The sequence below is a fragment of the Globicephala melas genome, chromosome 15 (genome assembly GCF_963455315.2).
Source record: "Globicephala melas chromosome 15, mGloMel1.2, whole genome shotgun sequence".
Lineage (NCBI taxonomy): Eukaryota > Metazoa > Chordata > Mammalia > Artiodactyla > Delphinidae > Globicephala > Globicephala melas.
This window is the reverse complement of record NC_083328.1, coordinates 15,929,335-15,944,927: the sequence shown is the minus strand read 5'-3', so window position 1 is coordinate 15,944,927 and position 15,593 is coordinate 15,929,335. Positions and strand designations below refer to the sequence as shown.

Genomic DNA, 15,593 nt, shown 5'->3' with positions numbered 1-15,593 from the left:
TTGCTGGCGCGCGGGGGGCCACCCGGCGCGCGGAGCCGGGGCACGGGTCCCGGGGCGCCAGGCGCCGGGGTCTCGCTCGCGCCCTCTCCCCCCTTTCGCACTCTCGCCGCCTCCCCCTCCCTCCCGCTTCGGGCGAGCGGCCCACCTCGCGCCTGCGCACAAGCCCCGGTGCCGGCCAAGAGGCCAGCGTTTCGGCGCTTCACGCCTGCGCGCGGGCGGTCCCATCGCGCTCCTTTTTTCTCCCTCCTCGTCAGAGGGCTTGGACGAATAATAGGAGAGAGAGAACTGGGTTTCTGCCAATCGTTGGAAGTGTGGGTGGGGCTGGAGGTGGGAAGGGGGTGGGTATTTTGGGAAGAAGAAACAGACAAGGCGGAGGTTATAAAACCAATGAGAGGGCGAGTGAAGGCAGGAGGAGGCGGGACGAAGGGAGTAACTAATAGAAAAGCAGGAAGATGAACCTCCTGGCCAATAAAGATGGCTGAAGAATGAACGACTGTAGAAGGAGGCGGGTGCTGTGCGAGAAGAGGCGGGCCTGCCTAATAGGAATGGTTAAAAGGGAGCCAATGAAAAGGGGAGTAGGCGGAGGTCAAATTGACAGACAGTGATGTCTATTTGGGCGGTGACAGCCTCCGCAGTCGATAGGAGCTGAGGGATTCTTTGGGTCCCCCAAGAAGGTCAGGAAGAAATGACAGCTGGGAGGGGAGGGTCAAATTTGCGATTAATTTGCCTCGTCAGCCAATGAATGCATTCTCTCACTTTAGCAAAAGGAGGAAGATAGACAGCTGTCTCAGCCAATGCAGCATCCAAAGGGAAGGGGTGCTGCCAGCAGGCAGTGCCAAGCCAGGGATGTCGGTGACAACCGGAGACAAGCGCGGGAGGTGGGGGTGACAGTTGGGGACAGCGCGGAGAGGGGGCGGGGACCGGGTGCAACCGTTAGCCAATAAGAGCGCCACGCTGCCCTGCCTGAGTCTTCTCGTGGGCCCCATTCTCTATTCAGCTCCCAAGCCCACCACAGGGCACTTGATCCAGTGCTCTGATCAGGTACTCTTGCCCTTCACTTAGCCTCTAATTTTCATTCCAGCCCGCAACAAATCCCAGGCGACTATAACCAGAGCCCCAAAATCCTATAAGTGACTCATCTCTCTGGATCCACCATTTCCTGTGGGTATCCCAATCCCCAAGTCCCTCTCCTCAGCCCCTTCTATCTGAGCTCTTCCCCAGGATCTGGGCTCCAGTTCCTTGGAACTCATCCTCTGAGTGCCCCCTCCATTCTAGTGGGGATCCCAGACCCCAAATCATGAATTCCCAATACCATGAATTCCCATATCTGTGTTCTTCTGGGGATCCAGGACCCATGCCATCAACTCCTCTCTCCTCATTGATACACCCCTCTGTGCTCCTCATTCTCTGCTAAGAAATCAGACCCCAATCTCATGAGCCCTCCAGGCTACCCTAGACCACAAACACAAAGCCCTGACTTTACCAGCCCCTTCTCTCTCTGGCTCTCATTCCCCTGAGGTCCAGGATTCAGGACTCAGCACCAGGAGGGCTCCAATTTCCATACAAAGTCCACCATCCTGAAATTTCAGTCAGGCCTAGCTCCCAGCTTCCCAGTTACTTGGTTGCTGAGTTCTCTGAGGCTCCTTACTCCCAGCTCAGACTCAGATCCCGTGAACCAGTGTCTGAGATATGCCACTCCCGATCTCCTCCTCCTCAACTTCTCCACTTTCCATTTGGCCCAAGCTTCCTAAGCACTTCCCCCATCCCCCTCTTTGGAGTTCTCCTCCCCTCCCAGAACCCAGTAATAAGTGGGCTCCTCCCTGGGCCTGGACCCCCATGGTAACCGTATAAGGTGAGGCAGCTGTCGACTGAGGAAGGGAGGGGCCAGTGCAGGAGGCCAAGGGCAGCTGCTAAGTTTAGGGTGGCTCTGTCTCTCTTCTTAGAGACAACAGGTGCCTGGACCCCAGTGACCAGAAAAGCAAATGTCTTAGAGGCATTGGTATGAGGCTGGAGGAGGGGGAGGGAAGGAGGAGACTTCCTTAGGACATCAGGTCCTAGAGGGAACAGGAGGAGGAGGAGAGGGAACAGGAGGAGGAGGAGACACGGGTGTCCTTGCCAACCTTGGGCCTCCTGGGGCTTCCTCACCCACAGTTTCCGCAGACCTCCACTGTACGGAATGGACTGGGGCACCGAGGCCCAGAGGGGTGGGAGAGCGTACCTCAAAGTCACACAGTCAGCCTAGCTGGTTCTAGCCCAGATTGGAGAGAGAAGCCATTGGCCATCCCAGCCACCGAGGAGGAGGTGACCAATTAGGTTCCCTCTTGGTGTCCTTGACTCCCCTCCTCTGAGTTCCAACTTTCACACCGGTATCCAAAAAAGTGATTATAGACTCACACTAGACCATGTCCTTCTCCTGTTTCAAACCTTTCCAAGGCTCCCAAGGTCTCAGCCCTCAGCATGGCATTTGAAGACCCTCCAGTGTCTGATGTCCAGCCCCTTGTATCCTCTGCTCGAGCCCCATCCCAATTCTGGCGAACTGAACACTTCTGATCTTTCACTTCGCCAGGCCTTTGCCCATCTGTGCCCACCACTTAGCATGGCTGTTCCTCCACTTTCACCTGACTCACTTCTACCAGCCTTTATAACGTCATTCCCATACTCCTAGATAGGGCTGCTATGCCCTCTACTTCTGTACTCCTGACCAGCTGGTTTGTCATTTTCTGCATTTACCCTGTCTCCACAGCTAGACTGTAAGTTCTACCAAGGCAGGGCCTGAATATTAATTATAATGATTATGGGAATTCCCTGGCAGTCCAGTGGTTAGGACTCCAGGTTTTCACTGACAAGGGCCCGGATTCGATCCTTGGTTGGGGAACTAAGATCCCACAAGCCATGTGGTGCAGCCAAAAAATAAAAATAAAAATAATGATTATACTTCACTAACTGTTTCCAAATAGTGTTCACATCCAGAAGTTCTGTGGGATGGGAATTACGTCCCCATTTTATAGAGGGGGAAACCAAGGCCCAGGGAGTTGGAGCGCAAAGCCCAAGGTCACAGAGCAGGCTCTCTGCTCCAGGCTGTCTAGTCTCTTCATACCTAGTGATTCCATGCCCCACATCTTTCCTCACAAAATCCCCCCTCTTCTTGAAGGGGATGTAGAAGACTTCCTGATCCTTCAGCTTCCCCAGGCAGCTCTCTCCCACCTGTAACCTCTGTCACTACCCCCACATATACATACCCTTGAGTGTGAACTCCACAGTGGGGGGGACTGTGTTTGTCAAAGTGCACCTGCAAAGCATGGACCAGTGCCTGGCACACTGTAGGTACTCAATAAATTTACTGGGTTTAAATCTGGGCCCACCCCACACAGGGGTACAGGAGCCTGGTGCATCTCTTTCCTAGTCCTGTGTCTCAGCCTGGGCCCTCTCTGAACCCTGGCACATTCCAGCCTCCTTTGGGGAGAAAGAACATTCCTTCCTGCCCAGGTCCTAGTGATACCTGCATCCCAAGACTCACTCCCTCCTCCCTCCCTCCCTGGGCTCCAGCTGTTGCCAGCCCAAGAAAGGAGAGGCCCTGAGCTGGGCTATTTTGGTATCTGGGGTGGGCACCCACAGGGCTAAGGTTACCCTGGTATGTTAATGACTCCCTGGGGCAGGACTATATAACTCCAGAGGGACTGCCCCAGGCTGACTCTCTGCTCCTTTCCAGCCAGAGCCACTGCCTGGCCCCCAGGAGACCTAAGATATGGTGAGTGAGAATCCCCCAGCCCCTGCCCAGATCCCTCAGACCTCAGGGCAGCCTCATCCTTTGAAAGAAAGTAGCTGGTTCCCAGTCTGGCAAGAGGAAAAAAGATGAATCTTCCCTTTCTTGATATCACTAATGGGGAATGTACAGAATGATGCCCTAGAGGATCCAACCAAGGATAATATGCCTAGACGCTCCACTCGCAGGAGCCCAGTCCCTCTCAAAGCATGCTCCATGCCATCCTGCACTCCATCTTCCTAAAACCCCCGGGGCCAGCCAGACAAGTGTTCCCACTCCCATTTTATAAATGAGAAAGTAGAGGTTCAGGTGAGTGAGTGATCAGGGTCACGCAGCAAGTCTGGGACTCAGAGGAGGCAGGGTCAGGGCACTGAGAAGGGGAGGTACACTCCACTTGTTGGGTAGGACGGAAGGATGGGGACTTGAGGGCTACCCAGAGGAATTCGGGGGTACAAGTGCAGCAGGTCTCCTCAGCATAAGGAAGAGGAAGCCTAGAGCCAGAAAAGTTGCTTTAGAGGAATGGACTCAAAGAAGCCTGAATCTAATCCATCGCCTCTAGAGAGGAGTAGGGATTGGTCCATGAACCCCTCTGCCCAACCCTCATCCCTCAGGCACCCAAGAAGGCCAGGAGAAAGGCAGTGGCAGAGGGCGGAAGCTCCAATGTCTTCTCCATGTTCGATCAGACCCAGATCCAGGAGTTCAAGGAGGTAAGGGCGGGGAGAAGGGAGACTGAAGGCTGACCAAAGACTCCCCTTGCTGCCCCTCCCCCAACCCCTCCCTGGAATGTGCACCTGTTGGCGGGAGGGGAAGGGTTTAGAATTCCTTGTACTCCTCCCTGCTTGGAGTGGAAGTGGACGGCTGGCTGGGGGCCAGAATCTCAGAATCTGATCTGCCTAGAGTAAGGATGCTGAAGCCTGGCCATGGGGGACCTAACCTCTCCCTACCCTGGCCCTCCACAGGCCTTCACAGTAATTGACCAGAATCGTGATGGCATTATCGACAAGGAGGACCTGCGGGACACCTTCGCAGCCATGGGTGAGCCTACGCCACCTGTAAAGATTCAAGGCTGCAGAGTCCTGGGAATTCAGCAGCCTTAGGTTCCAGCCCTGCCAGGTCCACCCTGGGCCTCAGTCTACCCAGATAAAAAATGGATGGGATGATGTGAATTTATGGGAAGCATTATTCCCTGGCCCCTAGACCCCACTCCACTCCATGCTTCCCCCACCCTGTTCCAGGGCGTCTCAATGTGAAGAATGAGGAGCTAGATGACATGATGAAGGAAGCCAGTGGGCCCATCAACTTCACTGTCTTCCTGACCATGTTTGGGGAGAAGCTCAAAGGTGAATGAAGTGTCCTGGGTCCAAACCCCCAGATGCCTGTCCCCAGACCTTTCAGGGACTGACCCTTTAGCAACCCTTCAGCTTCATGTGCCCTCTGACCCCCCCAGGTGCCGACCCTGAGGATGTGATCACTGGAGCCTTCAAGGTCCTGGACCCTGAGGGGAAGGGCACCATCAAGAAGCAGTTGTAAGTGACACCCTCCAGCTGCTCCCACACAGAAAGCCTCCTTAAATTCCTACCAAGAGTTAGGCACTGCCAGAGATAAGGGAAAAATTAGGATTGTGGCGATGGGATTAAATTTTCACAGCACACAGGGGGAAGGGCAAAAGGGGGGAGGCCAGAGTGTTTGGGAGACCAAAGAGGAATCCAGAGTAACCCTGGTTTTCAAGGCAAGACTGGGAATGGCAACGGGCATGAGGTGGGAGGGAGTGGAAAGGAATCACGAAGCCCAACCTCTGTCACCTCTCTCCAGCCTGGAGGAGCTGCTTACCACGCAGTGTGACCGCTTCACCCGCGAAGAGGTGAGTGGGGAAAGGGCCTAGGAGAAGCGGAGGGCTGGGGGAAGGGGAACGTAAGGAACCGGTTGGAGATACCCCTGCGTTTTTTCCCCAGATCACGAATATGTGGGCGGCCTTCCCCCCCGACGTGGGCGGCAACGTAGACTACAAGAACATATGCTACGTCATCACGCATGGCGACGCCAAGGACCAGGAGTAGCGGACCCTCTTAGGCCTCTGCTGGGCAACGCCTTCCTGCCAGTGCGACCACCCCACCTTGACTCCTAATAAATTAAACTGGTCTCGTTTCTTATCCGCGACGGCTTCAGTGCGTTTGTGTGAGCAGAGCTCACGTGGGAGGCTGCGCTGAAACACCGGCTGGCACGAAACGAGTGCCCAGCAAATGAATGAATAAATAGTGGCCCAGAGGCCTGGGTGGAACGGTTTCACCCGCTACGCCCGCCGCTTATTCCCGCTGGGAAAGAGAAGACTTGCGTGGCCTCAGGGAAATTCAGTTTTTATTGAAGTCGCCGTTTGGGTGAAGTGGGGCGGGGTGGGAGAGTTAGGGGCTGGGAGAGTTAGGGGATGGGAGGGAAGCTCTGGCTCGCTAGGTGGGCCGAGGCGGATTGGGGCGGAGCCAAGGCGGGGTCGGGGCGGAGCCAAAGGCGGGGCTACACACTCCAGGATTGGGAGAACCTGCTAGCCCGCTAACCCCTTGCAAGGGCGGGCCTTACAGGCTGGGGCTCCGGGATTAAGCGCCGGGCAGCCTAGGGCTCGAGGATTGGACAAGAGACGAACTGAAGGCGGAGGCGAGGTAAAGTAGGGTCCGGGCGGGGGTCTCAGAGAGCGTCCGACTGCTCGCCCTGAGCCTGGTTCTGCTGCATCTGGGCCTGCATCTTCTCCAGCATCTCTTGCATGCGGCGCAGCTGTACGGGGCAAGATTGCAGGCAGTGGGACTGGGCGGGCAAGGCCAGAAAGGGACTTCGAAGAGGATTTGGGGCCTTGATCTGGGGGAAAGAGAGGTGCTTGCTCACCTCTTCGTCTTTCTCGCGGATCAACTTCTCCGTGTCGGCCAGAGGCAGCATGGGCAGCGGGATCTCTGTGGCGCTCTGGCGGGAGAGCTTGCTAGGGGGTGGAGGAAAGGGGCAGGAATCAAAGTCGAGAACCGTGGTTGTGAGTCACTGCCGCGAGGCAGGGCCTGGGGTTTGGCGGGACCATGTCCTTCAGGTTAGGGCCATACGCAAAGTGGGTGGGGAAAGAAAGGCTCCGGGAGAGAGGTCTAGAAGGTGAAGGCCGGGGTCATGGATGGTGAGCGCGGAGCCTTGGAAGCACCTAGGAGTCAGCTCTGGCTCTCACCTACGGCTGGCTCGATCACGCGCCCCAGGCCGGGCCAGGCTCTGTAGGCAGCGCGCCCGGTAGCCCTCATAGAGCAGATCATGCGTCACCTCCTTCAGGTCCTGCAGGTGTGTCTGCACTAGCATCCGTCGCAGGTTCAGGAAGTCGCAGTGATGTGGGTTCTCCACTGGGGGGCGGACCGGCAAGAGTCGGGGAGCTTGGGTCGGGTCTGCTGCCCAAGGACCCCTCTTTTGACTTTTAGGACCCCCGGAACCAGAACTCTCCCCAACTTCACCTGTTGGGTGCGGTTGACTCGGAGGCGTCCTGGGCTCCCTGCTGGCCTCAGAATGCGTTCCTGGCCTTACTCACCCTCCACGGTGCCCCAGGAGTAGCAGCGTCCCCTCACCGGTCGGGTCCCGCCGTCCCTCACTACTTCGCAGGAACCGACGACAGCAAAAGGGATGCTTTCCTAGAGGGCAGGAGTCAGCGATCACCGTTGCCCTCTTTGGGCAGAAACCTCTTTCTCAGCTCCCACCTCCACATCCGCCCTCCCCGGCTTCTCTGCCCCTTCCTCCTTTGCCTCTGCACCTTCATCTCCGCATCCTGCCTCTTGAAGTCTTCATCCTCATCAGAGTCACAATCAGGGAACTGGTAGATATTGATCTCCTCCTCCTGCAACTGTTCCCGGATCTTGGAGGAGACAGATGCAGAGACGGTGAGAAACACAGAGACTGTGAACCACAGACATTGCATGACCAGAGACAGTGAGATATAGATGCAGACACGGGGTGGAAGAGACAGAGAGGAAGACATGAAAGACAGAGATGGTGAAAGATGGACATACGGGATGACTGAAAAAATCTCAAACAACGAGAGACAGAGACGTAGATGGTGAAAAACTGAGACAGTTACCCTAATGGGAAGACTGATGCCTGGGAAGTTTTGAAGCTGAGCAGACACCGAAAGATCAGGAGAGAGAGGCATAAGTGGAAACAGTGGGAAAGGGCTCTGAAGACACAGGGGCGTGGGAAGGTGGGGGGGTGGGGCAGTCAGCATCCTGGGGCCAGAAGGATAATATTGGTCATTATGTCTACACCCCTGGCCTCAGACAGGCCTTAGCCAAGCATCCAGCCCAGGGATTCTATTCCGAACCTCCAGAGACATGGCTTCCTTAGGCAGCTTATGACCCACCTTCCTCAGAAACTTTCTTCCACAGTCTAGCCTGACACATCACGCTCCAAAAGGGCTACCCCAAGATCAAAGAAGTCATGGCTGAGTTCGATTTTGATCATGACTTTTGGCTTCATGTGAGGCCAAATGTCAGAGGCCACCGCACACACCTTCTGCTTGAGGGCCTGTGTTTCCTTAGGCATCAGGGCATCTGCTTTGCCAATGACTGGGATGATGTTGACCTTCTCATGCACCGCCCGGAGGAAGGCCACATCTAGGGGCCGGAGCCTGCACCCAGGGATTGGTCAGGGCTCAGTTTCAGGGCACAGAGACACTCCCCCTCCAGCCCTCCCCAAATGTCCCAACTCCCCAGGGTGCCCCTCGGACCCCCGGCCAAAGGGTGAGATGAAGTAGAGGCAGCAGTGGACACGGGAATCCTGGATGTTCTTCCTGTTCAGGCCACTCTCATCCCGAAGATACTGCTCAAATTGCTCCTCAATGAAGCGCACCACGGGCAGCCAGCTGGGGTGTGGGGAGAGAGCGGCAAGTCAGAGAACAGGGACCACAGCACAGGGAAGGGGAAAAGGCTAGCCAGGACTGTGGGTGTGGGAAGTAGTTTCTTTGGCTCCAACCAAAGACATAAGAGGAAACTGGCAGGTGAGATGTCGGGAAGTACAGGGCAATTTGGGCCACAAGGCCACCAGAAACAGGCCTCACCTTTGGCGGGGGGCGGGGGGTAGGGCAGGACAGACCAGCCCAGAATCTGACCCCTCAGTCTCCACAGAGTAGCCACATTGGGAAGCTGAGCCCCAGGTCCTCCCCCATTCCTCACCAGTCTGAACAGTCCACTGAGTCCCCAAAGCCAGGTGTGTCCACCAGGGTCAGCTTCACCTTAATACCCCCCTCCTCGATCTCCACGCCCCGGCGCTCGATGGTCAGTGTTTGTGTCAAGCGAGCTATAAGGATGGGGAGAGGTCAGGGAGCTGGGTAGGGGCCTGAGGCAGGACTAATTTCCTTTCTCAGACTCACAGTTGCCTCCACCCATTTTTCAGGGGAGGAGAGTGAGTCTCAGAGAAAAGCAGTGAGCTGCCTGAGTCCCCCAGAATGTCATGGGAAACCCAGATGGAAAGGAAGAGAGTGCAGTCTAGGGACATGGGAGGAGGGGGTCAGAGTGCCTGGAGAGCACGGTGAGGAGGGAGTCTTACCCCTGGCCTCTGGGACTTGCCGATCCTCATAGAGGTTGGTGAGAAATAGGCTGTTGATGAGGGTAGATTTTCCCAGGCCTGACTCCCCTGTGGACAAGACAGCCCCAGCTGGTCAGGTGAGGGGACAGCCAAGGTCTCTTGAGGACCCCTTGCCAGGCCCCTCTCCAAAACCCCCAGACCTGCCACCATGAGTGTGAAGTCAAACCCCTTCTTGACGGACTTGCGATGCAGCTGGTTGGGGAGGGCGGCGAAACCCACATACTCCTTGTCCTGTTGGCAGGGGGTGGACAATATGAGGCTGCTGGGGGCAGCAGGCAGGGCCCCCAGGATAACCTGATCTCAGAGGCTAGGAGAAGTCAGCCTATTGTGGGTTGACCTGGTTAACCTGGGGGTAGGGGACTGGGGGCAGAGATGCCTGGATTCCTGGGCATAAAGACTCACCATGGCCCCGATAGCTGTCGCTGCACCTGCTGTCTCTCCCCACTTCCTCTGGTGGGGCAGGAAGTTGAGGGCGGCAAACAAGGGGGCGGGCAATGTAGGAAGCTGAGATGCTCAAACTGGCCCAGACAGGTGGGAAAAGCTGAGACCAAGAACAGCTGTGGTCCTCAATTCCTGGATACCTTTGCCCATAACCCCAATAGGAAGCTTCAACCCCTCTGTTCTCTGTACACCTTTATTCCAAGCCCCATTGTAACCCCATCACCCTGGTGGGAGGTAGGGTGTAAGCAGAGAGGAAGGAAGTGGGTTGGTCTCTAGCAAGTGAGATGAAGGCTTTGACAGAGGTGGTTAAAAAAAAAATGTTCCAAGGGTCTGAGTGGACCAAAAGCCATAACAAAGATTGAGGGTGGGAGGGGCAATCAATTTTCCTCGCCAGGTCTTGCACTGGATTCTTAAAAGGACTTCAGGTCTTTGGACACCTCTTCTAGAGAGACTGTCCTTCAGAATCCTGGCCAAGGCACTCCCCTGCTTGAAACCCTTCATGGGCTTCCCAGTGATCTCAGAATCAATTCTGAGTCCTGACTTGGCAGCCAAAGCCTCCCCCATCTGACCTCATCACCCCATCTTTCACTCACCCTTAGTGAGTGCCCATATCCTAGGCTCTGTGTATGTTGAACTTTACCTTCTTCTGCACCAGGTGAACTGCTCTTTATCCTTCTAGGGTTTGATTCAAAGGGCTCTTCTTCCTCCTCTATGAAACCTTCCCCACCCACCCCAGGCAGAGTCATTTTCCATGCTCTAGACTCCCCAGCACCTTTCACAGGCCGCTCCATTGCCCACCTTTGCTTATCTGGATATCTCTTCTACTCCCCGCTGAGTTTTCTGAGGACAGGGACCATGTCTTCTAATTTCTATATCCCTGGTGTCTTGCACAGGGCCTGGCACAAAGAAGGTACCAATAGGGCTTCCCTGGTGGTGCAGTGGTTAAGAGTCCGCCTGCCGATGCAGGGGACACGGGTTCGTGCCCCGGTCCGGGAGGATCCCACATGCCGCGGAGCGACTGGGCCCATGAGCCATGGCCGCTGAGCCTGCGCTCTGCAATGGGAGAGACCACAACAGTGAGAGGCCCGCGTACCACAAAAAAAAAAAAGAAAGAAAGAAAAAATAAAGAAGGTGCCAATAAATAATATACTAGATAAATGAATGCACGAAAGAGTGAGTGATTGAAGTTAGTCCGGGACAAAGGCTGGCAGGCTGCAGAACTTGTAAAAGGAGCTTGGCTTTGGAGTCAGAAAGAACTTCCCAAACCTCAGCTCTCCCACTTACTGTGTGACCTTGGGCAAGTGATTTGCCCTCTCTGAACTCCATTTTTTTCATAGTAAGATGAAATACACACATTTATATTTTGTTATCAGGACTCAGAGTGGTTTCGGATGACATGGGCTTTGGAGTTAATCAGTTATGTATACAATATACTATATATATATATATATACACACACACACACACACACACACATACCCTAGCTTTAGCATTTATGAACTGAGTGACCTCTCTGAAACTTTAAAGCGAGTCCCCTTAGTATGACCTATAAGGCCTTGCTCAATCTGGATCCTGCCTATTGCTCCAACCCCATTTTCTTTCTCTATTCTTCATGGTTCTATTTATTATTTCCCATTTAGCCCCTGTTATAGACTGAATTGTGTCCCCCTACCCCCCACTTCATGTGTTGGAGCCCTAACCCCCAATGTGACTATATTTGGAGGTAAGACCTTTAAGGAGGAAATAAGGTTAAGTGAGGTCAGAAGGGTGGGGCCCTGATTCTATAGGTCTGGTGTCCTTATAAGAAGGGACACCAGCAATCTCTCTCTGCACATGCACAAAGGAAAGGCCATGTGAGGACACAGTGAGAAGGTGGCTGTCTGCAACCCAAGAAAAGAGGCCACACCAGAAACCAACCCTGCTGGCATTTTGATCTTGGACTTCCAGTCTCCAGAACTATGAGAAAATAAACATCTGTTGATTAAGACTCCTAGTCTGTGGTGCCCTGTTATGCCACCTCATAGCTCACTCATTTCCTCTCCTCAGCCTAAGGCAACCACTCTAATGTGCTTAATGTGTAATTTTTTAGTTTGTACATATTTTGAAAAATGTGCAGTGCATAGTACATGTTTACACAAATAGCTATATATGTATATACTAATATGTATTTCTGTTTGTTAATTTTTTTCAATCAGCGCTATCTTTTAAGATCCATCCATGCTACCACATTTTCCTTACTTCAACCTCATTTCTAGTACTGCTCCTTTCATGTAACCTTGGAAAAATCACCTCTCTGGGCCTTACTTTCCTCATCTACCATATGGGATTGGACGCTCCCACCACACTGAATTCACAGAAGTTGTTCAAGTTTCATGATTATAAAGACATAGAATAATTAAGAGCTGTGTGACCTTGGGCATCTTTAACCTTTCAGTGACTTCGTTTCTGTATCTGTTAAATAATGCCATTAATAATTTCACTTCATAGGGGCATGACGAGGATTATATACCTAACACATATAAAGTTCTTAGCAGTGCCTGGCATAAAAGATGAGCTCACACATAACGCTAGTTATTGCTATTACATGAGCTGAGGGGTGCAGCAGTGCCGCTAGCTCCAATCTAGCGACTGCTCTTCTGCATTAGTTGCTGAGAATCCAGAGAGAGTGAATCAGCCAGGGTTGCCGCCCTCTGGGGAGACAGAGACAGCCACAAGCAAGAGTGACACACAGCACTGGTGCTAAAAATGTAGTGTAATAATGAGATAAACAGAGTACTTTGAGAAGCCAAGGGAAGGGATAATTATACCCTTCCCCCTGCACCACAACCCTTCCCCCTGCATTTCTCACCAGGCTGAGCAGCCCTACCATCCTAGTTAAAACTCTGAACTCCTCCCTCCTTTGCTCTCCACAAGTATATCCAATTGGTTTCCAAGTCCTTTCTATCCATGAGAAAAATTGGCCCCTCCTCTCTACACCCTTCACCGTCTTGCCCCTGCCCTGGGGTCAGACTCTAATCAGCTCTTCCCTGAATTATTCAAATAATATTTAAGAAAATAACATGTACACACCTGTCAGAATGGCTATCATTCAAAAAGACCACAAATAACAAATGTTGGCAAGATGTGGAGAAAAGGGAACCCTTGTACACTGTTGGTGGGAATGTAAATTGGTGTAGCCAATGTGGAAAACAGTATGGAGGTTCTGCAAACAACTAAAAATAGAACTACCATATGATCCAGCAATAGCACTCCTGGGTATATATCCGAAGAAAATGAAAACACTAATTCAAAAAGATACGTGCACCCCAATGTTCATAGCAGCAGTGTTTACAATAGCCAAGATATGGAAGCAACCTAAGTGTCCATCAACAGATGAATGGATAAAGAAGATATGGTATTATATATACATATATAAAATATATATACATATATATATACATACACAAACACACACACACGTAATGAAATACTACCTACTCAGCCATAAAAATGAATGAAATTTTGCCATTTGCAACAATATGGATGAACTTGGAGGGTATTATGTTTAGTGAAATAAGTCAGACAAAGACAAACACTATATATTATAGCTTATATATGGAATATAAAAAACAAAAAAAAACTATCGAATACAACAAAACAGAAACAGACTCACACATCTAGAGAATAAACTAGTGGGGAGAGGGAAAGGAGAAGGGCAAGATAGGGCTGAGAGATTAAGAGGTACAAACTAAAATAAGCTACAAGGATATATTGTACAGCACAGGAAATACAGCCAATTTATAATAACTATAAATGCAGTATAATCTTTAAAAATTGTGAATCACTGGGACTTCCCTGGTGGTCCAGTGGTAACGAATCCGCCTTCCAAAGCAGGGGACGTGGGTTTGATCCCTGGTTGGGGAGCTAAGATCCCACATGTCTCGGGGGAACTAGGCCCGCGCGCCACAACTATTGAGCCCTCGTGCCTCAACGAGAGAGCCTGCGTGCCGCAAACTACAGAGCCCACGCGCTCTGGAGCCTGCGCGCCATAACTAGAGAGAGAAAACCCGCACGCCACAACTAGAGAGAAGCCTAAGGGCCACAAAGAGGAGACGGCACGCCGCAATGAAAGATCCCACATGTCTCAACGAAGATCCCGTGTGCCGCAACTAAGACCCGATGCAGCCAAAAAGATAAGGAAAATAAATAAAATAAATATTTACCAAAAAAATTGTGAATCACTATGTTGTACACCTGAAACTTACATAATATTGTAAATCAACTATACCTCAATAAAAAAAAGAAAAAAAGAGAAAAAATGGCATTTATATTCATTTATTTACTGTATAACCAATACATATTCTCATGGAAAAATTAGCAAATGCAAATGGTTAGAAAAATTTACATCTAATATCATTCCATGATATATCCTCATTTTGATTTTCATCCTTCTAGATTATCTCATATGCCTGTACATATGAATAAATATATATTCACAAAACTAGGATCATAACTTTGGAAACCTGTTTTCGTCACCTTATATGTTATATCTATGATCATAAATACACATCTACATTATCATTTTTCTAGATGCTTAGTATTCAGGCTGATTCCCATTCTTCCCTGTGATAAACAACGCTGAGCTGAGATGACTGTGTTTGTGGTGCTATCATTGTGCACTTGTCCAACCATTTCCTTGGGCCTCATTTCTATAAGGGGAATTACTGAGTCAAAGGAAGTCACATATTTAAGGCATTTGTGCATACTAATAAATGCCCTCAGAAAAGACTCTTGGCTTGGTTAAGTGCAGAGATGATATGAATTAGCAGTGACACAATATTCCATTTACATGCTTATTAATGCCAACAAATTATGCCCAGTTATTCCTGTGATAAGGTTTGGGGCCTGTTTGTAGAAAGGAAGATCCCCCCCTTGAGTTTCCTATGGGGCAGTGAATTGTAGACAGCAGTCTTCCCATTTAATGATCATCTGGATTAGTTCTTTTTCATCTCTCCATCATATCTTCACAGCTACCTATGGCCCTACCAGACATCCCTGAAAGGGTTTCTATGTCTTTAGGCCTGAGTTCAGGTTCAGACCCAATAACTCCAGGCTTTGTCTTCTCAAAGTCAGAGCTAGCTCTCCAAGTGAGTATGGCATGTGGGCTGGCCAGCCTTTGGGGGTTTCCTCCAAGAGGGGCTGGCTCTTTGCCATTTTGGTACCCTCTTACCTCTGTTTCCCAGCACATGTGCCTGGCACATATTGGACCCTCGGGAAATGTTTGTGGAACAGATGATTAACTTACCATCTCATCTGCAGCTTCCACTACTTTCCTATTATGTAAACTTTTGACACATTAAAACAGAACTATTATCTATCTTCCTCTTTGAGGATAGATCTTAATCATCTTTGGATCCCAAGCTTCTAGCACATAGTAGGTTTGCAATTAGTATGTGGGCCATTGTTCATTTCATTCCCTCTGCCTGGAGTTCTTCATTTTAGGCCCACTTCAGCCAGGCTCTGGACTTGGCTGAAATCTTACCTGTCCTGAAAGGATCAGCTCAAAAATGCCACCTTCTTCCTTGGTTACTTCAGCCCAAAGTGTAATAACTGATATTTTTTACTAAGTACTTTACACCTCAACCATTCAAATTAAGTATTATCCCCATTTTACAGTTCAGGAAACAGAAGTAACTTCCCCACCCAAGGTTAAATGGGAGCAAATGACAAGGTCAGGAATCAAACTCTGCATGAATGAACTTAAAGACAGTGTCTACAGCCACTAAACTCTACAGGTCTCTCTCTCTCTGTACTGCATTCCTAT

At 51.2% G+C, this 15,593-nt stretch overlaps 2 protein-coding genes across 2 annotated transcripts; one reads left to right on the top strand and one right to left on the bottom strand.

Annotated features, from left to right (window-relative positions):
- The first annotated feature begins 3,725 nt into the window (after window positions 1–3,725).
- On the top strand, window positions 3,726–5,852 carry MYL11 (myosin light chain 11). The gene is made up of 7 exons (XM_030871745.2): window positions 3,726–3,748; window positions 4,375–4,470; window positions 4,723–4,798; window positions 4,999–5,103; window positions 5,211–5,289; window positions 5,576–5,624; window positions 5,716–5,852. Exons 1-7 carry the CDS (start codon window positions 3,746–3,748, stop codon window positions 5,818–5,820), a joined length of 513 nt encoding a protein of 170 aa, XP_030727605.1. The 5' UTR covers window positions 3,726–3,745; the 3' UTR covers window positions 5,821–5,852.
- A 341-nt stretch (window positions 5,853–6,193) lies between these two features.
- SEPTIN1 (septin 1) lies at window positions 6,194–9,940 on the bottom strand. The gene is made up of 12 exons (XM_070043615.1): window positions 9,931–9,940; window positions 9,752–9,861; window positions 9,490–9,580; window positions 9,311–9,397; window positions 8,938–9,061; window positions 8,493–8,627; window positions 8,276–8,393; window positions 7,524–7,625; window positions 7,305–7,404; window positions 6,957–7,122; window positions 6,635–6,725; window positions 6,194–6,526 (listed from the first exon to the last, which is right to left on the bottom strand). The coding sequence occupies exons 1-12, from the start codon at window positions 9,938–9,940 to the stop codon at window positions 6,440–6,442; spliced, it is 1,221 nt and encodes a 406-aa protein (XP_069899716.1). The 3' UTR covers window positions 6,194–6,439.
- Window positions 9,941–15,593: the final 5,653 nt, after the last annotated feature.